The 26,931-nt window shown below is 45.6% G+C and overlaps 1 protein-coding gene across 1 annotated transcript in view; it reads left to right on the top strand.

Annotated features, from left to right (window-relative positions):
- The first annotated feature begins 365 nt into the window (after window positions 1-365).
- Usp28 (ubiquitin specific peptidase 28) overlaps window positions 366-26,931 on the top strand; it is a 56,852-nt gene continuing 30,286 nt past the window's right edge. The window contains exons 1-9 of the mRNA XM_051156381.1: window positions 366-529; window positions 13,449-13,526; window positions 14,587-14,719; window positions 15,714-15,819; window positions 16,758-16,917; window positions 21,878-21,964; window positions 22,567-22,704; window positions 23,918-23,991; window positions 24,937-25,013. Of these exons, the coding sequence (XP_051012338.1) occupies window positions 473-529; window positions 13,449-13,526; window positions 14,587-14,719; window positions 15,714-15,819; window positions 16,758-16,917; window positions 21,878-21,964; window positions 22,567-22,704; window positions 23,918-23,991; window positions 24,937-25,013 (910 nt within the window). The 5' untranslated portion in view covers window positions 366-472. The remainder of the gene's footprint in view (window positions 530-13,448; window positions 13,527-14,586; window positions 14,720-15,713; window positions 15,820-16,757; window positions 16,918-21,877; window positions 21,965-22,566; window positions 22,705-23,917; window positions 23,992-24,936; window positions 25,014-26,931) is intronic.

Raw genomic sequence — 26,931 nt, forward strand, 5'->3', positions numbered from 1 at the left:
GTCTGTGCCCGGCTACGGTCACGTGGGCCGGAGCACGCGGAGAAGCTCCGCCCCGGTCACGCAAGCTGGGGGCGGGCATGTGGGTGAGGCCTGTGGCGCAAGCTGAGGGCGTGAGCAGAGTGTGTAGGCGGGACCACGACGGGGTGGGGCTCGCTGCCGGCGTGGGCGGGATCTCGGGGGGAGGACCTGGGGCGTGTGTGGGCGGGGCCTCTGGCGGGAGCCGCAGGATGGGTGGTGGCCGGCGGGGCGGGGCGGGGCCTTTAGAGAGCGCCGTGGGCGGAGCCTCTGCTGAGGGTGAAGGGGGCGGGGTGTTGGGAGCGGCTGCCGGGGCGGGGCTTACAGCGCGCGCCGCGGGCGGGGGCGGGACGTGTGGGCGGTGCCTCCCGGTGCTCCCGGGCTTCGGGGGCGGCGGTGGTGGCCGTGGCAAAGACGACGACCGGATTGGGGCTACACGAGGAGGGGTGCCACGGCCATGACTGCGGAGCTGCAGCAGGACGACGCGGCGGGGCCGGCGGACGGCCATGGTTCGGTGAGCGGCGGGTGAGAGTAGCGGGGCCCGGGCTCCGGCCGAGAGGGGCGCGGTGGACCAAGCGGGCGCGGGCTAGCGGAGGCCCGGGCCTGTGGGCTAGGGCTGTAGGGCTGTAGCACCCTCGGGCCGCAGGGGACTTGCGAGGTTGGGGTCGCACGATGGTGTGAGGTTGCCTGGCTGTATGGGCCAGCTCAGGTTCCCAGCGGGACCGGGTGCGGGACTCTACCGGGGACTCTACCGGGAGGGGTTGCACGTGAGATGGTGGGCATGGGCTCATCCCGAAGTGTGCGCCGGGCCCAACCCAGCAGCTACAAAACTTCCCAAAAGCTCGGCCACGGTGCCTTGTTTTGACTCCCAAATCAGTTTTATTGCAGTGACTTCCCAGAGGCTTAAGCGGACTCAAGTTATCTGACTTAAAGCCGGCTTTAATCAACAAAGTGCAAAAAAGACCCGGAGCCCCACTCCTCCCTCTTCCCGCCCCGCTTTTCGTCCGTTTCTTTCGGAAACAAATCAGCTTCCCGAATTATCTCACTGGTCTCTGTAGATTTTAAAGGAGAGGAGAGGAACAGCACAATGACTAAAAGGCACACTGACTAGGTTCCTAATATTAAGATTGAAAATACTACAAGGGTCTTAGGGCTAAGATGGCGAGACTTCAAAAACACTGGTTTGGAGAAAATCGAAAGGCTCATATAATGTTTTAAAGACATTTGGGAGATGAGCAATTTGAGACTGTCATCTTGTGTTACTTTGGAATGTTACAAATGTAGCAGTAGATCTTCATCCCCTCAAGAACCGCACTTTTTAAAGACAGGATGGAAAATCTATACCAAGTAATTCAAATACCAAGTTTGCAAGCGAGAAAATTTATAAAATATTTAGAATACAAAAATGAGATACTCCTAAGGAACTCTTTATGTCTTTTTTTATTTTAATTAATTCTGAGCTGCTAGGGAATCAAGCCTGGGGGCCTATCACATGGGGTAGTCAAGTACTGCACCCCCAGGCTATGAGTTTAAAAAACCGTAGCATGCTATTTAAAATTCATGTAGGAGAAAAGAAAAAAAGAAAAAACTAAGTCTTGGGCTGCGAAATGAAAGTAGGTGGATAGTTTTTCAGCAGTCAGATGAAGATTGCATTGTTAGCTATTCAACACTGTCTTTTGGATATTGGGGTGCATATTCATTCCCCCCTCCCAGCCTCCCATCCCCCCACCTGTTTAAGTCTACTTGTTTGGGGACAGTGACTTAAAAACAGGTGGTAAGATTTGGTTTAGAGACAGTCATATTGATACTATTTTAAGGGAAAGCAAGTCATATTTAAATTTGTTCCGGCCTCCGTCATTTCAGGCCACATGCCTTTTAATCAGTGGCATCTTCCTTTACCTCTGCCACAGTCTGAGTAGTGACCCCTGTTTCAGCGCTCTCTATTTGTGGGTTTGTGTGTGAGGTGTTTGATGAGCATTGTGTATAAAGTCATAGCTATTTTGGGAAGGCTTGGCACTCCCAGGCTGTGGCTGGCTGCAGTAGCCTGATGCCTGGCGACCTGCAGAGTGATGACATTTACTGGTATTCCCAGAGATTTTTTTGCCCCAGGCTGACAGATGATAAGCTTTGAATGCTTGATAACTTGCCCCCCCCCCCTTTTTTTTTTTTTGCTCTGGTTAGGAGAAAATGCTTGAAGGAACTGGTTAGGGTGAAAGAGTAAGTGGAGCATAACTTTCAGATTTCGGGAGAGTATTAATAACTTCTTTCTCTTGAGTAGCTCTATGTAGGGTGGGTTCTTTCTTTGGACTTCACGAGGCATCATGCCTTCCCTTGGAAGATGTTTAATGTAGTTGAGAGGAGCCGCCCTCCCCCCACACACAGGAGCTATTTAAAGCTGGCCGTGCTTTCTCTTCCCCAGTTGGTCATTTGTACAAAGGACAGACAAAACTATGTATAGGCTCTGCACGATTTTAGGTGAGTGAAAAATACAGTTCTCTGGAAACTGAGCCCACTCTCAGTGATCTCCCTGAATCTCCCAGACTGGTGAGTTAAGGACAGCTTCCTGTGTTTTAACTAGTTCTCAACTTAGGTAAAAACCAGCTGGAAAGCTTACTGTTGGGGTAGGATAATCAGCTTGAAGTCAGTTTACTTCTTAGGAACCTGTCACCCTTGGCGGCAGCACCTAGGATTCGGGCCACAGCCACACACTTCCCCCCTCTTCTCTCCCGCTCAGCTCAGGCAAGCACTTCACCCCTGAGCTGTTTAATGCCTTGTTGACTATTTTCCTTCACTTCACGGTGTCTTTGGTTTTTGTTTTAAACCAAGGCTGTCCTGGAACTTGAGGCGCTAGTCCTGCCTTAGTCGCCCTCATTGCTGGGGTTAGAGATATGAGCCACTTCCCTCAGCTCCTTTTATGTTGTGATTTTTGGAGTGTTAGAAAGTCATGACCTGGCTCTCCAACTGTCCTGCTCTTTCAGCCAGTTATGGTTGACGAGACAGTGCAGTCTTTTGAGCCCGTTAGCAGATAACCTCTTATCAGGTGGCTCTATGTGTTCTCTTTCATCAAAATGACTTTTTTGTGTTTTTTGAGACAGGTTTTCTTGTAGCCCAGACTGACCTCGAACTTTGTAGGGGAGGATGACCTTGAACTCTTGATGCTCCCACGCCTGGTTTCTAACTGCTGGAGTTAGAGGCTTGGTACAGTGTCTTATAATCAAAGAAGTTGAAACTAGTGATGCTAACAATACAAGTAATAGCTGACACATGCATACACAGGGGTGGGAGGCAAGACGATAGCGATAGCAGTCTCCCTATAGCCAAGGCTGGCCTGGAACTCAAACTCTGTCTTCCTGACTGCTGGGATTACAAACTTGGGCCAGGTTCCAGCCTTCCCAGCCTTTGTGTGTGTGTGTGTGTGTGTGTGTGTGTGTGTGTGTGTGTGTGTGTGTGTGTGTGTGTGTGTGTGTGCGCGCGCGTGCGTGTGCGTGCACACACACACACACACACACACAAATGTCAACACAGCCTTGCTTGTTCCTCAATGGTCCCACCATGCCCCTCCCAACCCTTTTCTTTTTTTGAGAGATGGCACAGAGTCTCATTGTATAGCCCTGGCTATACTTGTTATAGACCAGGCTGGTTTGGTATTCACTGAGACCCCTGCCTTCTCATGCTGGCATTAAAGGTCACCACACCCAGCTTCTTATTTGTTGTTGGTTTGGTTTGGCTTTGGGTCCATCCCACCACCCCACCCCCCACCCCCAGGGTCTTTTTATGTAGCCTTGGCTGTCCTAGAACTAGTGCTGTAGTCTAGGTTGGCCTCAAACTCATAGAGATCCACCTACTCCTGCCTCCCTGAGTACTGGGGATTACAGGTGTGTGCCACTGTGCCCAGCTCTTTGTTCCCTTTTTTCCCCTCCCATTCCCCTTTTGTTTTGTGTTTTGTTTGTTTGTTTGTTTGTTTTTGGGTTATCGAGACAGGGTTTCTCTGTGTTATCTTGGCTATCATGGTCTCGCTTTTGTAGACCAGGCTGGTCTCAAACTTGCCCTGTAGTTGAGGATGCTGTTGTAGATAGTTGTCAGCTGAATTGTGGATGCTCTGCAAGAGCAGCCTGTACTCTTAACCACTAAGCCATCTCCAGCCCCTGGAGAGGTTTTTGTTTATAGCTGTGGGGAAGGATGCTGCTGGCATGTAGTGGGTTCAGATCTCACTTGGTACTGTTTAGCTTCCCAATGGGTCCTGTTATGTGAACACTATGGGTATAGATAAAGAAACCCTCATCTAAGCAATGTCAGCTCTTTTAGCCCAACTCCCACAAACCTTTGCTGTCTTCCCATTACATAGGGGGATCAATAGCTTCTGCTCACGGGAGTTTACACATGTGGGAAGTTGGGTGTGTGAGCTGCCTAGTCCTGCTTTCCAGCTCCTGCCTACCCATCTCTGCCCAGCTCTGGTCAGTGGCTCTTGTTGATAGGTCGGAACACCAGGATGGAGTGTTGATACTGTGGAATCAGGATCAGAACCAGCACCTGGACCACCACCTTACACCTGCTAAATTAAAATCTGCTGTGCTTAGTTGTTTGTTTTAGAAAGGGGTTAACTCAGCCCAGACCTGCCTGCCTTCAAACTCACAGCAGTCATCCTGCTGAGATTTCAAGTTTTGGCTACTATATCTGGTTTATCCTGTGCTGGAGATTAAACCCAAGGCTTCATGCAAGGCCAGCATTCTACCTCCTGAGCTGCATCCTTACCCCAAATTCTGCCTTTTGATTCATCCCAGGGAGACTCATTTGCACATAAAAAAAAAACTTCTAGAAGCTTAAGGATAGAATTCCGGTTTTGCTGTGCCTAGGAGCCCTTAATCCCCAGAACAGCAGCACCAACCAACCCTCCCAAACCACGGCAACAGCGTTTTCTGCTGCCCCATGCAGCTGTAGCCTTGTTTGCTTAGTTTCCAGATCCACCTGTTGTTTTTTCCTTTTCTTTTTTAAGTGAATAGAACCTCATGTTGTGGCCCCCTCCTCCCCCACTTTTCTCCCAGTTCACAAGGCTTGCATCTCTTAATAGCTAGCTTAGCTCTCCAGATAGGCCCAGAACTCTAAAGCCTAGGCGCAAACTTCTTAAACTTTTGTCTTTTTTTAGTAAATAGGCATAGTCTGTCCACTTCCTATCATCATCCCTTTCCCTGGTCACACACAAATATTGTGCCACTGTGGTACTTGTCACATTCCTTAGAGAAATCCAGAGAGTTTTAGACATGGTGACTATTTTTGCCAGAGTGCCATTGATACTGAAAAAACTTTTCTAAAACAGCTTTGCGGAGGTAGGAGGATTGCTGTGAGTTTGGTATTGGTGACAAAGTGAAACCTTGTTTCAAAAACCAAGACACCTGCCCAACAGTGTGATTAAGAGCTGGTGTAAAACAAAACAAAACAAAACAAGCCAGGCATTGGTGGTGCATGCCTTTAATTCCAGAACTCTTGAGTTCAAGGCCAGCCTGATCTACAGAGTGAGTTCCAGGACATCCTGGGCTACACAGTGAAACCTTGTCAAAAGAAAAAGTTACTGAGAGCCGGGCGTGGTGCTCAAGCCTTTAGTCCCAGCACTTGGGAGGCAGAGGCAGGTGGATCACTATCACTGTGAGTTCGAGGCCAGCCTGGTCTACAAAGTGAGTCTAGGACAGCCAAAGCTACACAGAGAAACCTTGTCTCGAAAAACCAAAAAAAAAAAAAAAAAAAAAAAAAAAAAAAAAAAAAAAAGAAGAAGAAGAAGAAAAAGAAAAAGTTACTGTAGAAAACTTAGAAATACAAGCCTGAGCAGGATCAACTCAAGTTGAGAGGAGACAAAGCCAGCTGGTTCCTAGATCTCTGTGCTGAGATGGAGGAGGTGAGTGTGGCTTCTGCAGATCTCTCAAAGTGAGGTGTGCATGTGGGGTCTGGCTGCAGCAAGTCCTGAACTGAAGAGCCTAAATGGGCAGCAGCGGTGTAGATGGTTAGTGGTTTCACTCAGTCAGCATCTGCTGGGTGCCTGGTGGTGAGGCTTGCTAAAAAAAGACTTGTTTTACAACAGAAACTTATTGGGGTGTGTGTGTGTTTGTTTGTTTCATTTTTTTTCTTGTTGTATCCTTGGTTGTCCTGGACTAACTTTGTAGACCAGGCGGCCTCAAACTCACAGAGATCCACCTGCCCCTGCTTCCCGAGTGCATAGCTTACAGGTGCGCACTGTCTTACCTAACCCTGCCCAAATCAGGCTTTTAAGAAGAATTTTGTTGTTAATGTTTTTGAGGCAGGGGCAGAGGCGCTCTGTTTCCCAGCTAGCCTTGACTTCACACCAGTCCTTCTGCTACAGATCCCCATTGTGTGGATGACTGGCGTGCTTGGTTTGCAATTGTTGGTTATTTAGTTCTTTGAGATCCTTATTACCATGTTTTAAAGTTCTCTAGGAGTTTGAATTTATTTCCTAAAAACTCCCACTATATATTTAAATATTTGTCCTTGTTTCTTCACAGACAGATTTTGTATTTCAAGACAAGGGTAGCCTTTGCTGTCCTGGACTCACTATGTAGACCAGGCTGACCTCGAACTCACAGCAATCCACCTGCTTCTGCCTCAGAGTGCTGGGATTAAAGGCGTGTGCCACCACACCCAGCTTTAAGCGGATTCTTCTTTTTTTTTTTTTTTTTTTTTTTTTTTTTTTTGGTTTTTCGAGACAAAGTTTCTCTGTGATAGCTTTGACTGTCCTAGACTCACTCTGTAGACCAGGCTGGCCTCGAACTCACAGTGATCCACCTGCCTCTGCCTCCCAAGTGCTGAGATTAAAGGCGTGTGCCACCACGCCCGGCTAAGCGGATTCTTTTAGCTACATATTGCACTGGACTCATTTGGCCTGGCCTGAGTTCTGAGTTGTAGTGCTCTACTAGCAAAGCCTTTCCCCTACTGTAGCATACATAAGCCTTCATAAACCAAATTGTTGATGCCCATTTTGCTGGAAAACACCTGAACTCATTAAGCCTGCTTCATACCCCTGAAGTCAAGTCTAGTATGTCTAGAAAATAGAGTTTTCAGAGAGACACAGCTATTAAGTGGTACTGCTGAGACTGTAAGGGGCCACCTTCTCTAAGGTCTCAGTGTTTTTCTGTGTACCGGAGCAGACTTTAGCTGGACAGAGAGGTATTTCTTCATTGACGTCCTGCCGGTGCTGTCAGAGTGGATGCTGTGGACCTCATTTTCTAGGCGCAAAAACTTGATGCATGGGAAGGCTGTGATAAGTGAGATGTGAGTCCACTGCAGTGTGGGCTGGCCTTCCGGTCAAGCTGCCTAAAGGTACCAGCCGCATGCTGCTTGACTCTTGAAATAGTTGGGCCGTGGTGGTGTACACCCATCATCCCAACACTCAGGCAGGAGTTCTAGGCACCCTGTAGTCCAGAACAGGACTCTTGTCTTTTTTTTTTTTTTTTTGAGACAGTGTTTCTCTGTGTAGCCTTGGCTGTCCTGGACTCACTTTGTAGACCAGGCTGGCCTCAAACTCACAGCGATCCACCTGCTTCTGCCTCCCAAGTGCTGGGATTAAAGGTATGCGCCACCATGCCCTGCCCTAAAGAAAATTTTATATCCATTATGCGCTCTTCCTCATTTCCCCTGCCCTTAGTGCATGTGGAAGCCCAAGGTGGACATGTTGAGTAGCTTTCCTTGGTCACATTTCTACCATTATTTTTTCCTGTTATTAGTGTGGGGCTGGGGTTCCTGCATGCTACACTGCACCTGTGAAGGTCAGAGGACAACTTTGTGAAGTCAGTGACACCCACTTTTGAATCCATCTGCAAATATTTGATTAAAGCGTTAATCCCTGTGGAGATACCAGGGTGTGCTCTAGCTCCGCAGCCCCCTCCAGCATTCTGCCCCTCTTGTCACCACTGGTTTGCTCAGAAGCCCTGTGACATAGCTGTAATACCTTCTTTCCCTAGTCTTGCCACATTTTGAACCAATTGTTAACTGTGCCAGATTCATCTTAAAATCTTTCCCAAGGGCTGGAGAGATGTTTTGGTTAGGAGTACTAGCTGCATTTCCTAAGGACCTAGGTTCAATTCCCAGCACTCACAAGGTAGTTTATAGCCATCCTTAACTCCAGTCCCAGGGAATCTTATGCCCTCTTCTGTCCTCTGTGACCACTGTATGCACATGGTGCACAAACATACATACAGCCAAAACACCAATGTTGGCTTTGTTTCTTAACAATTAAACTTTATTATACAACCCAACTAGCTTGCACAAGAAGGAAAAAAGGTTAAAGGGACAAAAGAGTGAACCTTCCTGTCCGTTCAACGGTTCCGGTCCTTAGGTGTCTCTCCGGCCCGCGTGTTGGTCCGGCCTGTCTGCTGCTCCACAGGCGGGCTGTCTGCTGCTCCACAGGCGCTCAAGCCCCGCTGAACCTGTTCTCTCCTCCCCACCTGCCTGAGTCACGTGGGAAGGGTGGGCTCCTTCTCTGGTTGAGGGTCCATTAGAAAAACAATAGCCCAAGTGGGGTTCCCAGGTCTGCTTCCTGAATTCCAGGCCCAGGATGGCTCCACTCAGTCTGTCACGAGGTATTCATGGGGTGCCCCAAGGGTAAAGCCCACCAAGACTGCTTCCACCTGTGACAAAGCTTAATCTTTCCCACACACCAACACACATAAAAAGAATTATGTATTCAAAATATTTAAAAATGTAAGTACCTTTTCTGAGCCAGTAGGATGGATGGCTTAACAACTTGACCGGAGTTTCATCCCTGGAACCTAGACCTACATAGGAGAAGGAGAGAACCAACTCCCACAGCTGGTCCTCCTACTTTCATGTGTGTGTACTGTAGCATGTACATACAAACGCAAACATACTTCTGCACACACGATGTCTTCACCCCATCTGTTCCCTGCTGTAGAGCCTGCTGTCTTTTTCATTACATTAAGTCTGAACTCATCCTGACTTTCTTTGTTTTTGAGACAGGGTTTCTCTGTGTAGCCTTGGCTGTCCTGGACTTGCTTTGTAGACCAGGCCAGAACCCGCCTGTCTCTGCCTCCCACGTGCTGGGATTATCTCCTAGGCATTCTTTCTTAGGTTTGCACACTGGATGTTTTAGGTCAGAGTAGCCTGGCCCAAACTAGTTGGCCCTAATATGATTGCCGGAGTGCCCACCAGACAACCTCTAATGCATTATGTTTTCATCTGCATGCTAAATGACACCTCAGTGTTGTGAGAGTATCCAGACAGCAAAGAAGTACAAAAAGAGGGCCAAGAGTTACTGCCCCAGTTCCCAGAGGGTCTGTCCATTCTCAGAAAAGCTACGACTTCCTGTTAGCCCACCCTCTTATTCATGCCTCATTCTGTGTCCACAGTCTTGTGACTCTGAGCACATAGCTCCAAAGTCAATGTGGAGATGCCACCCACTCTTCATGTAGTCCTGCTTACCACTGAGTTGCCCTTACTGCTCTACTGGTATTGGCTTGTGATTGGCTACCATTTCCCAGTTTGGAGGAGGGGAGGTGGACAGGAAGTCCCACCCCTAGCCAGGAAGCTCTTTGCTATTGCTACCTGCCATGGAGAGGAAAACTCTAGTTTTCTCCAATGGAGTGTCACTGGATATATCTACGACACCCCAGGGCAGGCCCCATTACAGAGTAGTTGACCAACACAAACCAGACTCTGTATTCGTTTGTTTTTGTGTGTGTGCTGTGTTTTTTATGGCTTGGTGTTTTTTTGTTTGGTTTTGTTTTAGGTTTGCTTTCTTTTTTGAGAGGGAGTGGGCGATGAAGTTGGGTAGGTGGTGGAAAGGATCTGAAAGGTCTTGGGAGGGCAAAGAATATGATCAAAATATATCATATGAAAAAAATAAATAAAAACAAGAAAGGGAGAAGTACCCATCCTGTGAAGTCTGGTTGGTTCACAAGCCACTGTGTAGCTGGGGTGTGCAGCCAGCCCTCCTCAAGATGGGCGGGTCTGTCTCTCTTTACTGCCTCTGAAAACAGTGTGAATTTAGTCAAGGAAATGCAAACTTGTTGGTGCTTGCCATCATTGGAGTTCATCAGGACAGAGCACAAGCTTTGTCTTGTCTGCACTGGAGTGTACTTTCTGTGGAGTGGCGTAGTTAGAGTGGACTGCTACTTAAATCCCCTTCTGTGAGGTGCCAGAGCATGAGTTGGGGACCCTGTGGGTGCAGGCAGACTTTGGTTGGTCATCATCAAAATAAACTTCTGTAATTCTTCCTGTTTTGTTTTTTGAGGCAGGCTTTGCTAGCCTTCCAACTTGTGGAAATCGTTCTGCCTCTGACTCCCAAATTGTAGGATGCCAGGTATCAGCCATCACACCTGACCTTGTAAATTAACATTTGAGAGACTGGAGAGATGGCTCAGTGCTTAAGAGCATTTGGCTGCTCTTCTAGAGGACCCAAGTTCAATTCCCAGCACCCACATGGCAGCTCACACTGTAACTCCAGGTCCCAACAATCCAGTCCTTCTGATCTCCTCAGGCATGCAGACTGTAGGTAAAGCACCTCTACACATAAAGTAAGACACTTAAAAAAACAAACAAACAAACAAAAACCCACTTAATATATAATGCTTGGGGCTGGAAATGAACCTTGGTTGGTGGAATGTTTATCTAGTTTTGATGAAGCTCTGGGCTTAGACCTACTGTCATATTGTTATGAATCACAGTTAAGTTTTACCCACTGTTACTCCCCACAGCAGTTACTGGCTGTTTAAAATGTGTTTTAAAAGACTGCACTGTAGTTTAGCATAAAAGCAAAAAAGAAAAACATGCAAAACTTGTGTGTGAAAAAATGACTAGAAAGCAGGCCAGACTGTGTGCATCTGCGATCTTGTGAGACAGAATATTTATCGCTGGAGGGATGGTCTGTAATGTGAAGTTCTCATGAACACTGCAACCAAATGCTTTCTGTTCTAAAAAAGAAGAGTGCCAGAGTGTATTCAGCCACGGTTAGTTGTTTGGAATGCCAGTAAGTACACTTGGAAGTAGGGGCAGGTGGGTTCCTCAGCCTGAGGGAAAGAGTTTGAGCTGCAAGAAGCTGCTGCACTGACCCGCACTGTCACTAGGCCCTGGTGTAGTCGCAGTGGTAGCAGGTTTTTCTCTCAGAGTGAGTAACGGATGGCGCCTTTAGTCAGCCCAACACCAGTCTTTCTCCTCCTGCTTCCTAATAATAGCTAGTTTAGAACACATTGTACCGCTGAGCAATCAGCTTCTGATAGTGGGAAGGCTGGCAAATTGGTTTTTTTTTTTTTTTTTAAGATGTATTTATTATTTATACAGTATTCTGCCCACACATGTGCCTGCCCACCACAAGAAGACACCAGATCTCATTACAGGTGGTTGTAAGCCACCATGTGGTTGCTGGGAATTGATAAAGTTGAAACTTATTACCATGCAAGGTGCAAGGTCAAAATACAGGGGAAATGTTTGCATTGGTTTACATTAAGAGGGTATTTGCCCGTTTCTTTGTGTCCTTAAGAGACAAACAGGCTGGTGGTCAGCACACCCACCTCAGCAGTAGGTTTGTTATAAGGGTCGGCATCAAGTAATGCGTGCAGAGCTTTAGGAACAGTACACGGCCAGATGCAGGTGGTGTGTGCTAGCGTGTATCTCTTACTGGGACTCTTAATTGTCTCTATGCATTGGCTTTCAGAGGAATTCTAGATGAGGACATAGTTACTGAGTCTACCCGTCGTTTCCACTGTTGTTCCAATTTGGTATTATCAGGCTCCTCACTTCCCCTCCTATTCTTCCAGGACTTTTCGGGTATGTTGATTTTTGGCTTTCCAGAAATTGTTGTAGGGTCCAAATTCATAGATTCTCATATCTTTTTTTAAAATTTTGTTTTTTTTTGAGACAGGATTTCTATCTGTAGCCACGGCTATCCTGGAACTAGTTCTGTAGGCTGGCCTCAAACTCAGAGATCCACTTGCCTCTACCTCTGTGAGTGTTGGGATTACAGGTGTGGCGTGCACCACTGTGCCCGTCTGATTCACATACTTTTTACATGGTGAAATCAAATGGAATTAGAATTCATCTGGAAGGAAATTAATGCCTTATTTTTAAAAAACTGCTCACATTTCCTATTGCTATGAAGGCTAAATCTCAGCCTCTCAGCCTGATAACCCTTCCAGCTCACCTCTAGTGACTGGGTTTGTCAAAGGCTGCGGGCTCAGTGGGATGATCCCATTTCTAGCTTCTGACTGGAGAATTTGTGACAAGAGAAAGACTCTGATCCCTTTCCCAGGCTGTTCAGTCAGTTATTTTAGTTGTGATACTTCGGTGTTGCCAACGGGTCCTCAGCTGTTGAAGACCATAGGATACTGTTTCGGATACAGCTGGCAGTTAATGGAGGCTGTCTCTCTGAGACATTACTAATTGAACTTAATGGTGAAGCCTGGAGTGATAAGTCAGGACTTACTCCTGGCACAACCTTAGCTGTGTTATAAGTTAGTTGCTGCTCGTTGAAATACGCTTTAATCATTTTGTTTTCACTATTTATGAAAAGGCCATTGCGTCTTCTGTTGGCGAGCCAGTTGTTTCAGTTGGGCTGTACTTGTCCAGAGGAGTTTTGTATTGGCTCTGACTTTGAGCCAGGACAGTAGGGTGAACACTTAAAGCTGAGAAGGCTTTTTGTTTCTTTGTTTCTTTGTTTTCTTCCTTCAAGTCAGAGTTTCTCTGTGTAGCCTTGGCTGTCCTGGAACTTACTCTGTAGACCAGGCTAGCCTCGAACTCACAAAGATCCACCTGCCTCTGCCTCCCAAGTGCTGGGATTAAAGGCCAGCGCCACCACTGCGGGGTTGAGAAGGGCTTTTAAGTAGATCTGTGTAGCTGGATGTTAGTTAGGCCTCTCTGGTTCAGATTAATGGAAGCATCCAGGGCTCATTCTTCTGGAACTATATGTCTTATACTTCAGCAGTGCTTCTTTTTCAGGTTAGTGGTACCAGCCATTTGTTAATTACATGGTTAGAAGCTTATTGTCAGTGAAAAATGACACACACACACACACACAAATGGCATGCACAGTAAAGCTTAAAATAGCTCATACTCACATCCATGCAGATTCCCTGGGCTCCTTCTGTGACCTTCTGCTGCTCTTTTCTCAGAGAGAAAAGCCCAAGGCTGCTTAAGCATACATTAAAGCTGACCAATTAGGAGTGTCAAAGGTATTTGGAGTTTTCTGTTGAACCATATATCTCTTGTAACTGCTTCTAGTATTTTCTGGGACAGAATGATAGATTCAGTATTTTATAATGTGTCTGACCATCAGACCATTAGTAACTTGCTACATAGAGCTTGTCAGCACTTTAAAGTAAAAAAAAAAAAAAAAAGTCTTGAGCCTGCCTGGCCTGTCCAAGAAGTACCCAGCTATGCTTTCTGACTGACATGTATCTGATTTTGTTTCTCAAAAACAGAGCTGCCAAATGCTGTTAAACCAGCTGCGAGAAATCACAGGTATCCAGGATCCATCCTTCCTTCACGAAGCATTAAAGGTTGGTTTCCAGACCCGATTAGCCGACAGGCTTTGAAGCACTTTTCCACATCACAGGTGTGTCAGTTCACACTCTAACCCCAGGGGAAAACATAGGAACCGAAACCCTACAGGTCAGGTAGGGGTTCTTCCACATAGAAACTTGAGGAAGCTGGTGGGAACGTGTAGTGGAGAAAGCCTGCGGGAGCTCTGGGGACCATCCTTGTGATTGTATAGCTCCTGTATGGATCCTGAGTGCAACCAACAAACCAAAGAATACTCCAGCAGAGAGCTCGTCTGCTCTTAAGTTATCATATTGTTATTCTTAAGCACTGTTGTTATGTTTTGAGAAGATGCATTGTGAATGTTACCCGAGGAACAGTAGCCAGCAGATGTGGGTGGTGTGGATGAAGGATGGGCTGTGGTGGATAGTGCTGAGAGCAAGCAATGAGTATAAGAGGCTTGGGCCTCCGTTCTATTGTGCTTTTAGAATATTTTCCTAGGAAAAAGTTCAAAACAGATATGTTACCGGGTCGTGGTGGTGGCGCACACCTGGAGGCAGAGAAAGGCGGATCTTTGTGAGTTCAAGACCAGCCTAGTCTACAGAGCTAGTTTGAGGATAGCTGGGGCTACACAGAGAAACCCTGTCTTAAAACACCAAACCAAACAAAACAAAACCCCAAACAAACCAAAGCAGGTGTGTCACCCCTCTATATACGGTGACTGCTCATGACATTACTGTCCAGGCTGAATGCCCTTTTCACCTTCTGTGACTCGCTGTGCCAAAGCTGAAGTTAGGCTCCTGATGTGACCGAGCTGTACAGCAAGGCAGTGGCTTGCTTCTCATATTGTGAAAATCCAAGCAGCTTGAGTGTTTTCCTGCCACCAGGGCTGAAGCCTCCTCCAGGTGCATCGGGCTCCCTGCCTTCGTTAGATTTCCTACTCTGCTTCTGCCCCAGAGCTGTGCTTAGGCTTACTCCTTGTGTCACCAAGGTAGTAAAAGAACAGCACAGAAAATGTTGCCTATTGTCAGTTCTGCAATGCTTAACTTTTGGAATTTGTTACTTTTTTCCTCCTCTTAGGCCAGTAATGGTGACATCACGCAGGCCGTCAGCCTTCTCACTGACCAAAGAGTGAAGGAGCCCACTCACAACACCACTGCCACAGAGCCATCTGAAGTGGCAGGGAGTGCTACCAACAGAGAGCTCTTAGCAAGTAGGTCTCGCCTATCCTGGTCCTTCTCTGAGCCATTGTGGGAGCCAGGCCTAGGTTCAAGCTTTTAAATGGTTTCTTTCATTCCTTCTTGTTAATTTCACCGTGTAGCTAAGGCTGACTGTAACTGTTTTTTCTTCTTGACTAGTTTTAGTATGTTTGTACTAGGTCACAGGCCAACTTCACAAAGCTTGACCTCCATTTACTATAGATTAGTGTGTGTACAGTTGACTGTCCGTTGCTAGGATGTTTTATACGTAGCCGATGTTTTACAGTGATAAAGGCTATTTATTAACTTACAGGTATGGATTGTATTTTTGAGTTTGTGGAATATTAATGTACTTTATTTATTGTGTGTATGCACGCACGTGTGTGTGTGCATGCAGGCCAGAGGATTACTTAAGGTGTTTTATCTATCTCTTTACCTTATTTATTTTTCTGTATATGAGTGTTTTGTTTGTGTGTATATCAGTGCATTGCATGGTATACCTTAGAGACCAAAAGAGGGTGTTGGCTCTCTGGAACTGGAGTTTATGAATGGTTGTGAGCCACAATGTAGGTGTTGGGTCCTGTGCAAGACCAATGGCTTCTCTTAATTGCTGAGAGCTATCTCTCTAGCCCCTCCACCTTACTTGTTTTTTGAGACAGGGCTACTCACTGAACTTGGGACCTACCAGATAGCTAGGCAGCCAGGCCACCAAGTCTGGACTCTCAACTTTCTCTGCCTCCCTGGGCTGAGCATATAGGCATGTGCTTACCAAGCCTGTCCTTTTACCCAGATGCTGAAATTGGAACTCAGATCTTTATGCTTAAACAACAAGTACTCTATGCACTGATCCACCTCCCCAGGCCTGAAGAGTGGTTTTAGTCGCTTACTTCTGAACTGTCAGGGGTAAGATTGCATACAAGATCGTGTACAGATGAGACTGTGCTGAGAACTAGGGGTGTGTATGGTCTTTTCTGCACAGGAACTAATGGCTTTTCTGCTTCCTCACAGAAGTGATAGACCTTACTCATGACAACAAAGACGACCTGCAGGCAGCCATCGCCTTGAGTCTTCTGGAGTCTCCTAACATTCAGACCGATGGCAGAGAGCTTAATAGGTTGCTGCTTTAATTTGTGATATTTGTTCTTCATGGTTGCTTTGTTGTATTGTGTTCTGGGAAAGCTACTAAGGGGTCATTTTGCTCCTTTATAACATTGAGATAAAAGTTCCCTTTCCGCTTCTCTTCCTTCTTTCTTTGGTTTTGTTTTGAGCCTTAGAGTATCCTGGAATTTGTGCCCCTTTTTCCTCATCCTCCAGAGTGCTGGGATTCCAGGTGTCTGCCACCACTTAGGTTTTTAGTTCACTTTGAAAAGCTGAGGACATGGAGGATCTTAATACAGTCTGTAGTCTTAGAGTAGGAAGTCTACAGCATTCTATTGTTTCAAGTTACTAAGGAACAACAACAGGCCTGGGTATTTTATAAGTACCGCCTCTGATAGGCTAAGGGCTATCATGTTGACTCAGGTGACCAGGGGACATGCTGTTAGAATTGACGCTGATGTGCTACTTGTCTCATGTGAGTCACAGACATCTGTTTCCAACCATAGCCTTTTGATTTCTGGACTTATTTCATTACATTGCTGAGTTTCTCTTTCAGAGAAAGGAACAGTGTATTTTGTGCTAGGTAGCTTAGAGACTCCTAGCTTTGGCACACTGTCTCTTCCCCCTTTCAGTAGCAAGCTCTTTGATAGGATACCATGGTTGAATGAAAGCCTTTAACGTGGTAGGCGTGAATAGCTTTGACCTGAACTCATTTTCACTGTGGGTCTTATTAGTAATAGTGTCTTATAGAAGGGTTTACATTCATGTTTAGGCCTCACTTTTCACTTACATTACAACCATAGAGCTATTATGTAGCCAGCGGTTGTCCAGTGGATGGTCATCTCTGCATTTGAATCATCTGCAAAATTACCAATATCCTCTGTATAGTAAATCATTCTTCAACTGTTTTATTTTTTGTTTTTCTTTTTGATACGTGGTGTTGGCATGCTACAGAGTACATGAGGCAAACTCCGCAGAAACTAAACGCTCAAAGAGAAAACGCTGTGAAGTTTGGGGAGAAAACCACAATCCCAATAACTGGAGGAGAGTGGACGGTTGGCCAGTTGGGCTGAAAAATGTTGGCAACACGTGTTGGTTCAGCGCTGTTATTCAGGTATCGGGTTCTTAAGAGACAACTATTTGCTCCTGGATATAATTCCATAATATGCTACAATGAAAGATGTGAAGTGTAGCTTCTAAAATTTAAATGGGACTAGCCAGATAGTTCAGTGGGTAGAGGCGCTTGCCAACAAGCCCAGTGAGTGACATGAGTTTGATCAAGACCCACATGGTGGGAGAAAAGAACTGCACATTGTTGTCCTTTCTCTACTTGTACACATGTGTAAGGACACACACACTAAATGCAAAAAACAAAATTATGTAAAGCTGGGTCGTCTTTGTTGTAGCATTACTATATTTTACTTAACTTTGTGTTTTGGCTTGGGAATCTCTGATGTCTAAACTGGGCAGTACTGAAAAATAAATATATTAAGTGTTTGGGGTCAGCAGTTAATGAATAACATTCAGGGTAGCTTGGAGTGGAGGCATGGCAGATGGGCATCTTGGAAAGAGGCCATAAATTTTTTTTTTCATTATGTAGCTCAGGCTGGCCTCAAATTTGTGGTCCTTTGCCTGTACCTCCCAAGTGCTGGGATTTTAGGCATGCACCACCGTTATAGGAATGTAACACTATGCTAGCTATATACATAAATTTGAGGTAAGTATACGTATACACACATGCATTTATTTGTTCCAGGGTGTTGTGTATGCTAGGCAAGCACTCTATCACTGAGCCACATCCTTAGCCCTGTGAAAACTCTTGTGGGGAGGGTTGGGAAGTCCATAGGACTTGATGAGTGATGACTACAAGAGAGGAGTGAGGAAGACTATAAGGCCTGGCTGGAGTAACCGGGTGGCTGAGTGCTGTTTGACACAGGAGGAGTAATTTGTGTGTGCTTGAATTTGCCAGTAAGGCTGTAGGCATGCTGAGTTCAAGATGCCTAAGTTTACATCCTTGTATGAGACACTACACTAGGAGTTGACTGTATGCGTTTCAAGTTTAGAAAAGAGTATTATAAGTGTCAAAAGTAAAGCCAAGCAGGTGGATGGATTTCTTCGGAGAGAAGTGGCTATCAGGAAATATTTCCTGGGTCTGGAGAGATGGCTCAGTAGTTAAGAGCACTTGTTGGTCTTGCAGAGGATCCTGGGTTCGATTCCCAGCACCCTCATGGTGGCTTATAATCATCCCTCACTCCAGGCATGGAGTTGCAGTACCCTCTTCTGACCTCTTGGGCATCAGGAAAGCATGTGTGCCCATATATTATATGCAGGCAAGGTATCGATGCACACAAAATAAAATACACTGTCTTAGAGTTTCTATTGCTGCGACTAAACACCTTGACCAAAAAGCAAGTTGGGGAGTAAAGGGTGTATTTGGTTTACACTTCCATATCTCACTTCCAGGGGGAAAACCAGGGCACAGTCACAATCTAAACAAAGCAAACCCAAACTCCCAACAGTATGAGTAACTCAACATGCAACGTCGGGGACGCACTCAGCCTCCTGGTCTCCTCCGAAGGCTTCAGTTAATTCTGCAGCTGTCTGCCCTCTTCTCACACACAACTTGCCTTCTAAGCTTGGGCAGGTGGCACTTGATGGTGCAGAGCCTCAGCCTCTGCCTGAGCCCTTCAGTCCTGGGCCTTCCACTGCTGCTGAGGCTGCACCTCCTTCAGTGGGCTCTTCTGGCCTCACAAGCCAAGTCTTGGCCTCTGCTTGAGCCCTTCATGTCTTCAAAACCACTACCACCTGTGACTCTTACACAGTTCCAAGTCTGGCTCCCCAGCATGAGGTACAACTTTGGTTGCCTATGTAGCATAGCTTCTATATGCTCTCCAGAAACACTTCCCAGAAGATTAAACCTCAGTGTTTTCTTTCCTCCCCTGCCCCCTTGGTTTTTAGTGACAGGGTTTCTCTGTGTAGACTTGGCTATCCTAGACTAACTTTGTAGCTGAGGATGGCCTCAAACTCACAGCAATTTGTCAGCCTCTGCCTCCCTGAGTGCTGGGATAAAAGGTGTGAGACACCATGCCCACCCCCAGTGGTCTTTGATTAATCACCACTAAATTCTTAGCTCCAGTTCGCCAGCATCAGCTGTTCTGGCAAGCAAAGGCTTTACCTTAATAGCTCTGGTATCCCATTAATCACAGCTGATTCTTTAGCCCCAGCTAACCAGGACTACAGAATCTTCACACAAAAGGCTAATAGAGTCTTTGCTTTCCGTTGAAAAGTCTCAAGCCAGGCCTCCATTGTCTGCACTGCTCTCAATCTTTTTTTGAGACAGATGGCCTCTGCATCAGCTCCTGCTTCCAGGTTCCTGCCCTGTTTGAGTTCCTGACCTGACTTCCTTTGGTGATCAACAGCAATGTGGAAGTGTAAGCTGAATAAACCCTTCCCCCCAGCTAGGACAGAGGGTAACAGTGCTAGCTAGAGAGGACTCAGCTAGAGTGAAGGGGCCTCCGCTGCTGTGGGTTGGTTGGGGGTAGCTTGGCTGATAAGGAGGCGTTTTAGCAGAGGTGTGAAGGTGCCTAGGGTTTGGGTTATATAGTTAGGTGCAGAGCATTTGTGAGTAAAAAAGTAGACCATAAATAATCCATGTGAGAATGAGACAGCTAGAACTGGCTGGTTAAAACTGGAGAGCAGGGGTGAGCATTGGAGAGAACTGACTCCTGCAGACTTCCACATACATGACCTGATGTGTGTGTGCTGCCTCTCCAATGCCTAGTAAGCACATACTTAACTCCGAAGTGTGTCCAGTGGGCAGCGGAGTCAAGTGAGGTGGCTCAAGTCTGTAGTCAGCACTTTTGAGGCTGGGGCAGGAGGATTGCTGGAAGTCCAGGTCCAGCTGGGCTTCATAGTATATTCTGTATGAGCCAAGCTCTGTGAGGCCTTGCCATAAAAAAAATACAGAAAGTAGAGTTAGGACTCCCAGGAAGGCATTCCTGCATCTGTCTTGATATGTGTTTTCCTAATGAACTGCTTTCAGCCTTTATTCTCCTCTCCTCCTCTCCTGCTCCTCCTCCTCCTTCCTTTTGAGAGGTTGGTGACTTGGCAGATGGATTTTGGAATAGTTGTCAGTATAGAGAAACCAGTTGACAGTAGGATACCATGTACAAAACCTGAAAACTTACTGTCTTAGATTTTTTTTTTTTTTTTGCTTTTTTAAAAAAGAAGTTTTCAAGACAGGGTTTCTCTGTGTAGCCTTACCTGTCCTGGACTCGCATTGTAGACCAGGCTGGCATCGAACTCACAGCAGTCCACCTGCCTCTGCCTCCTGAGTGCTGGGATTAAAGACGTAGATTTTTGAATTAGGGACGTTCAACTGACAAAGTTTATGTAAACATTCTTAACTTGAAAAGACCCTACTCTGGTCCTGACCTTTGGATTACTGGGGTACAAAATGAAAAAATAGAGGACTGATTCCAAGTGGGTAACAGCCATCCATGGTGGTGCACACCTGTAGTTTCAGCATTCAAGAGGCTACAGCAGAAGGACCAAGAGTCTGAGGCCAGCCTAGACTAAATAATGATCCCCTTTAAAATAAACTTATGCGGTTGCACGCACGCATGTGCAAACATGAGAGAGGAGAGAGAAAGAGAACTGTGCTTACGCCTAAGATAAGAAATGACTATTGGAAGGCTAGAGAAATGGTCAAGTACACTTACTGCACAGGCATGAGCACAAGCCTGCAAGTCTAGTTCACACGGGTACAGGCAGGAGGACCGTGGGCCTCCTGGCTTCCAGCTCAGCTTAGAAAACGTCACTAGGTTCCAGGAGAGACCTTGACTCTGGGGAATAGGTAGGAAATGATGGAAAACACCTGCCACTCTTTCTGGCCTCTGAATGTGCACAGGGACACACACATGCAGGTTTGTTTTAAAATGAATATTATAAAATCCCAGTGCTGTTGAGCCTTGTCTGTCACTACCTCCTGCCCCCACAGACCTAATCATACATGTGTATAGCCTTAGACAAGGTGTTGGTTTATGTTCTTAAACATAACAAATAGAATTACACTTTTCTGTAACCTTTATTTATTTTTAATTGAGACAGAGTCTTGCTGTGAAGCCCAGGCTAGCACCTAAAGCTCACTGTGTAGTCCAGGCTGTCTTTGAACCTGAGGCAATCCTTCCAATTTAGTGTCCTCAGATTATAGTCTGAATCTCTGCCCTGCTTCTGTCACACACAGGAAGAGTATTTCTAAGGTTGTTTGTGTTGGTGCACACGTTCTAGTCAGTTCATTTTCCTACTGCATAGTAGCAAGTGAATGTATCTCTACACATTCTTTTAAAAAGATGCATTTTTATTTGTGCACATGTATGTACCCATACCAAGTGCATACAGGAGCCCAAGGACCCAGAATGAGGGGGTAGAGTTCTGTAGCTAGAGTTAAAGGTGATTGTGAGATGTACTGTGCGGGGCCAGGAGCCAAACCCCAGTCTTCTGCAGGAGCAGCAAGTGTTCTTACTCACCTCCCCAGCTTCTGATATCATTTTAATGACATAATTTTCTGTTACTAATATTTATGTCTATGTATTAATTTAGTATTGTTCATTCCTCTTTTTAGGCTTTTTTTTTTTAACCTAAAAGAATTAATGCTTTTATTATTCTTTGTGCCCAATCATTTTCTTACAATAGTAGAACTGCTAGGTTGACAGTGTACATACTTCTAAAAATGAAAGACAATATTCATTTAGAGACAGGGTGTCACAGTTAATGGTTGGCCTGAAAGTCACTGTGTATCCCAGGATATCTTTGAAGTCACTGTACTCCTTTTGCTTCAACTTCCTGAGAGCCTGGGGTTATGCTGAGGTACCGTGCCTGGCTCTGAAACCTACACCTGAGTTACACATGCCTGTAATCCATAGCAGTCAGAAGGCTGAGACAGCAGCCTCAGGAGTTGAAGGCCAGCCTTGCTGACATAGGGAGAACAAGGTCAGCCTAAATGACCTAATGAGACACTGTTAGATCTGCAGTTGTTTTACAAGTAGTTGAGAATGTTTTTTTTTTTTTTTTAGTCTCTCTTTCAGTTGCCTGGATTTCGAAGACTTGTTCTCAGTTACAGCTTGCCGCAGAACATCCTGGAAAGCTGCCGAAGTCACACTGTAAGTTGACACTGAGGCAAGTTTCTGTGTTGCTGGACCACATGTGGGATCGGTGATAGTCCTTGGCTAAGTCACTCTTCCTTTGGATAAGAAGTAAGGGTTTACAAAGATAAACAGTTAAGCAGGAATAAAATCAGGAAACAGTCCCAAGAAGGTACAGTGAGGCGCAGTGCTGCCCTGTCGGGACACTCAGCCTGTTCTCCAAGTGCCACCCTTTCTTCATCCATTGGCTGCTTAGGTCAGGGACGCAGAGCAGATTGCTAAGGCAGAGCCCTAGCCGTGTTAGGAACTTGAATATGTTCTTTGACTGCATCCCTCTTGCCCTTGGACAGCACCTTACTGCACTGCATCCTCTTAAGGTGGATGGGCAGCTGCAAAATCCCCAGAGCATTTATTCTATCTTCCCCTCAGCATGTTCCCTGGCTGCTTCTGACTTTGCCTGTGCTCTAAAGTGACACTTTGCTGTCCTTATTTGGTTCATCTTTGTCAGTCTCATTGATCTAGAACTTGGTAAATGTGAATTCAGAGAGTGATGGTTAATAACTTCTCCATTTGTTCAAACTTTCCAAATAAATCTTGTAATATGTCTGTCTTTTCTATAGGAAAAGAGAAATATCATGTTTATGCAAGAGCTTCAGTATTTGTTTGCTCTGTTGTTGGGATCAAATCGAAAGTTTGTAGATCCTTCTGCTGCCCTGGATCTGCTGAAGGGAGCCTTCCGGTCCTCAGAGGAGCAGCAGGTACTGGGTACCTTAGTTCTTTGCCTTTGTTCACACTCGAGTGTTTAAAGTTACCCTTTGTTAATGTGATGCTGCTATTATTTTAAGTGTTGCTTGTGTGACAAGCTCCAAACAAAGCTAGGCAGGATGACTGAGAACCTTCATTTGCCCTTTACTTGCTCTCGAGTGTGTGCTTGTGTGTATCAATGAGAGGTACACGGGGTTCTGGCAGTCCATGCGCATGAGTGAGAATTACACAGAGGGCTGCCACTGCTAAAGGACAAAGAGATAGTGGTAGAAAGAGTAGCAGCGTAACTGGGCCCTATGGCTCATGCCTTAATCCCAGTGTACAAGGGTCAGAGGTAGGAGGGTTACTGCATTGGCAACTAAATTGGTCCACACAGTGAGCTCCAGGACATCTAGAGCTGCATTGCAAGGGTCTCTAGTAATCAGGGGGTGAAAAAGAATAGACTTTTGAAGCAGAAAGGAGATTGAAAAGTAATTCAGTGAGCCAGAGTAAGGGATGATTGAGAAAAAGTCAAGCCCTTTGTCTGATGGCCCAGGTAGAAATTTTGATTTGTTTTGGATTTTGAGACAGGTCTCAGTATTGAACCCAGGTGATACTCGAACTTCTGATCCTCCAACCTCAGCCTCCTGAATCTGGGATTGCAGGCTGCACCATCACTCTGGGATAGAAACCTCTTTTTCAAACCTCCTAAAGCTGAGTTCAGCAGCTTTTCTCTTGTAGTTATGGAGTTCTTTCCTTTTTCCACCTGCTACTAGCTCAGAGCTGTTACAATACTACCAGCTTCTTTCTGCATACCGTGTTAAACCCACTCTCTTGTTACAAGGCCACATAGCTGACATACTCAAAACAGTTTCTAAAATTGCCTTTCTCCATCAGTACTCAACAGTATTTTAGTGGACTCTAGTTCCTTATGCCTTTTTAAAAAAATGCCTAATTGGAGATGGTGCTTGTTTTTCTGTCACACAGGTGTGGCCAGCCCGTAGAGTTCTGCTTTCTTCCTGGCCCAGCTAAGTCACATGACACTAAAGCCCCGTGTTTGACAATAGTCACTGGACTCCCTGCTCCTGTATCTTTTGCAAGTTTTCCCCCTAAAAAGGAGATTATGTCATAGGAATGGAGTATTTATTTGTGGGCTTAAAGGCAAACCTTCATTTCCCTGAGTACAGTATTGCATCTAACTTACTGCAATTTGTGCCTCTCTTATAGCAAGATGTGAGTGAATTCACACACAAGCTCCTGGACTGGCTGGAGGATGCGTTCCAGCTAGCTGTTAATGTTAAGTGAGTGTTGAGGGTTTGTCTGCACATCCTTCTGGCTCGCAGTGGCCACTGAGAGCGGATGATGGGGAAAGTCACTATTCTCACGCAGGAAGTGCTGCTGCTTGCCAAACCTCTTCGTGGCCACTGAGCTGTTCCTCGTTGTGTAGCTTTTCCCTCTAGAGCTCTAGACTGTCCCCTTAATGTGTTTCTCTCTCTCCTGAAAGATCCCCAACTAACTGTTTGGTTGTAATATGTGATTGAAAGCAGGTAAACGAATCCTAGACATGGACATGGTGTGTCGTATGGAACCATTGCATTTAATGTCACTCACCTGTGACATCTGCTTACATTTATGGAGGATGGAGTCAGTCACTCCAGCCATGGACACAGGTGGAAATCAGGGCCACAAGGACATGTATCATCCATTTGTGGCTGCCAAGGACCTGCTTTTCTAAATAGTTTTAAGTCTAAACTTGGAGAATTAAGTACTATGAAATAGTTTGTAACTGGGAACTTACACAGCAAACTACAATGTAAGACAGGCTTTAGAAAAAGAAAATTTGCTAATTCTGTTGTGCCACTGGGAAAAATTTTTAAGTATCCATTTGTAAAACTCTGGGAGAGTTCATTCTTCACTATGTTATTCTCTGACTTGTATATACATTGTCATCAGGCAGAGCTGTGTATCTCAAATGTGTATACGCATGTATTTGTCACTGAGTGTGACTCCCGAACAGCCTGGAGGCTTACCAAGGTCAGGGTTCACACGTTTTGTCTCCAGCACAGTGTCAGGCGTCTTCTGGTCAGCCTGTGTCTGAGCTGAGCTATGCCCTTGCTTCCTTAGATGCCATGTGGCAGTCTGTGGTAATGAGAATGGAGTGCTGTGGTTTCTTAATGCGCTGGGGTTTTATGAGTATATATTTAATTCAACTGATACAGAACTGTCTATCTCTTTCAAAATATCAGCAATCCCAGGAGTAAATCTGAAAATCCCATGGTGCAGCTGTTCTATGGTACTTTCCTGACAGAAGGGGTTCGAGAAGGTAAAGTCTTTGTCGTGTGTGTTGATTCTGAGCTGTGACTGGTTCTCACTGCTGTGACCTTTCAGGGAGACAGGATAGACTTGAAAGTTCAAAAACTCTGGTCTGAACACTTTCTCCGGCTTTTCTCTGTGTGACTATGGATATATGGTCTGAATCCTCAGGCTCTTGGTCTGTGCATTGGGCACAGTCTTTGTCCTAGAACTGTCATGTTAAATTGTATAACATCTGTGTTGATGGCAGTGATGCTACTTAATTTTTCCTATTGCTTTTCCTGATGGAACATCTAATCTAAGATTTAACACAATCAAACTGCCAGAAACACTTGTCTACTCTGAATAGTTAGATACACTGTTGGCTAGGCACAAAATTTTCTTTTTTAAAGATTTATTTATTTATATATACAGTGTTCTGCCTAAATATAGGCCTTTGCACCAGAAGAGAGCACCAGGTCTCATTAAAGATGGATACGAGCCACCATGTAGTTGCTTGGAATTGAACTCAGGAACTCTGGAAGAGTAGACAGTGCTCTTAACCGCTGAGCCATCTCTCCAGCCCCCAAAATTTTCATTTTTTAATTGAAGGATTTTTAACTATGTACAAATAGAACAATATTAAAACCTGTGAATTCAGCAGCTTGTCAGGCCATGGCCTGCCATTCCCTGCACAGCCCCTGTCTGCTCTTCTCATTTATTTATTTATTTATTTTTAAAGGTTTTTCGAGACAGGGTTTCTCTGTGTATCCTTGGCTGTCCTGGAGTCACTTTGTAGACCAGGCTGGCCTCAAACTCACAGCTATCTGCCTGTCTCTCCCTCCTGAGTGCTGGGATTAAAGGCGTGCACCACTACGCCTACCTTATTTTTATGTATTTTTAATGTTCAGTGTTTTAGTGGTGTGTGTCTGTGTGTGTTTAAAGATTTATTTATTACATATACAGTGCTCTGCCTGAATATATGCCTGCACACTAGAAGAGGGCACCAGATCTCATTATAGATGGTTGTGAGCCACCATGTGGTTGCTGGAAATTGAATTAAGAACCTCTGGAAGAGCAGACAGTGCTCTTAACAGCTGAGCCGTCTCTCCAGCCCACATTTTTGTTGTTGTTTTTGGTTTTTGTTGTTTTGTTTTTTTGAGACAAGGTCTCATATATGATGTAGGCTAGCCTAAACTTTCCTATGTAACATAAGGTAAGACTTCAAACCTATAGCAATCCTTCTGCATCGGCCTCCCATGTGATTACAGGCATGTACCACCACTGGGGCTTATTTTTCAGATTTATTTATTTATTTAGGTTTTTCGAGACAGGTTTCCCTGTGTAGCTTTGGCTATCCTGAACTCGATTTCTAGACCAGATTGGCCTCCAACTCGCAGTGATCCACCTGCCTCTGCCTCCCAAGTGCTGGGAGCCACCGTGCCTCACATTTATTAGGTCTTGATTTTTGGTACTAGACTTGAACCCAGAACTCATGCTGCATTCTTTTTGTGGAGTGGGGTTTGAGACCGGGTTTCTCTGTGTCACCCTGGCTTTCCTGGACTGGGTTTATAGACCAAGCTGGCCTCGAACTCAGAGAGATTGCCTGCCTTTGCCTCCCAAGTGCTGGGATTAAAGACATGTGCCACCACCGCCTGGCTTATGCTGCATTATTACTGCTACACCCACAGCCCCTGATAATATTAGATAATAGTCCAGTACCACGTATATCAGCTACTACTTTGTTGCTATGATAAAATACCATGACCAGGGAAACTTACAGAGAAAGGGTATTTTGGGTTATGGGTCTGGAGGGTTAGGATCCATAATGGTGGGGACAACGGGCAGCTGGTGGGAAGCTGAGAGATCACATCTTTAACTGTAAGCATAAAGCAGCCAGAGCAAACTGGAAGCAGGGCAAGGCTGTGAACTCTCAAAGACTGCCTCCC

Source organism: Acomys russatus, chromosome 14, assembly GCF_903995435.1.
Source record: "Acomys russatus chromosome 14, mAcoRus1.1, whole genome shotgun sequence".
NCBI lineage: Eukaryota > Metazoa > Chordata > Mammalia > Rodentia > Muridae > Acomys > Acomys russatus.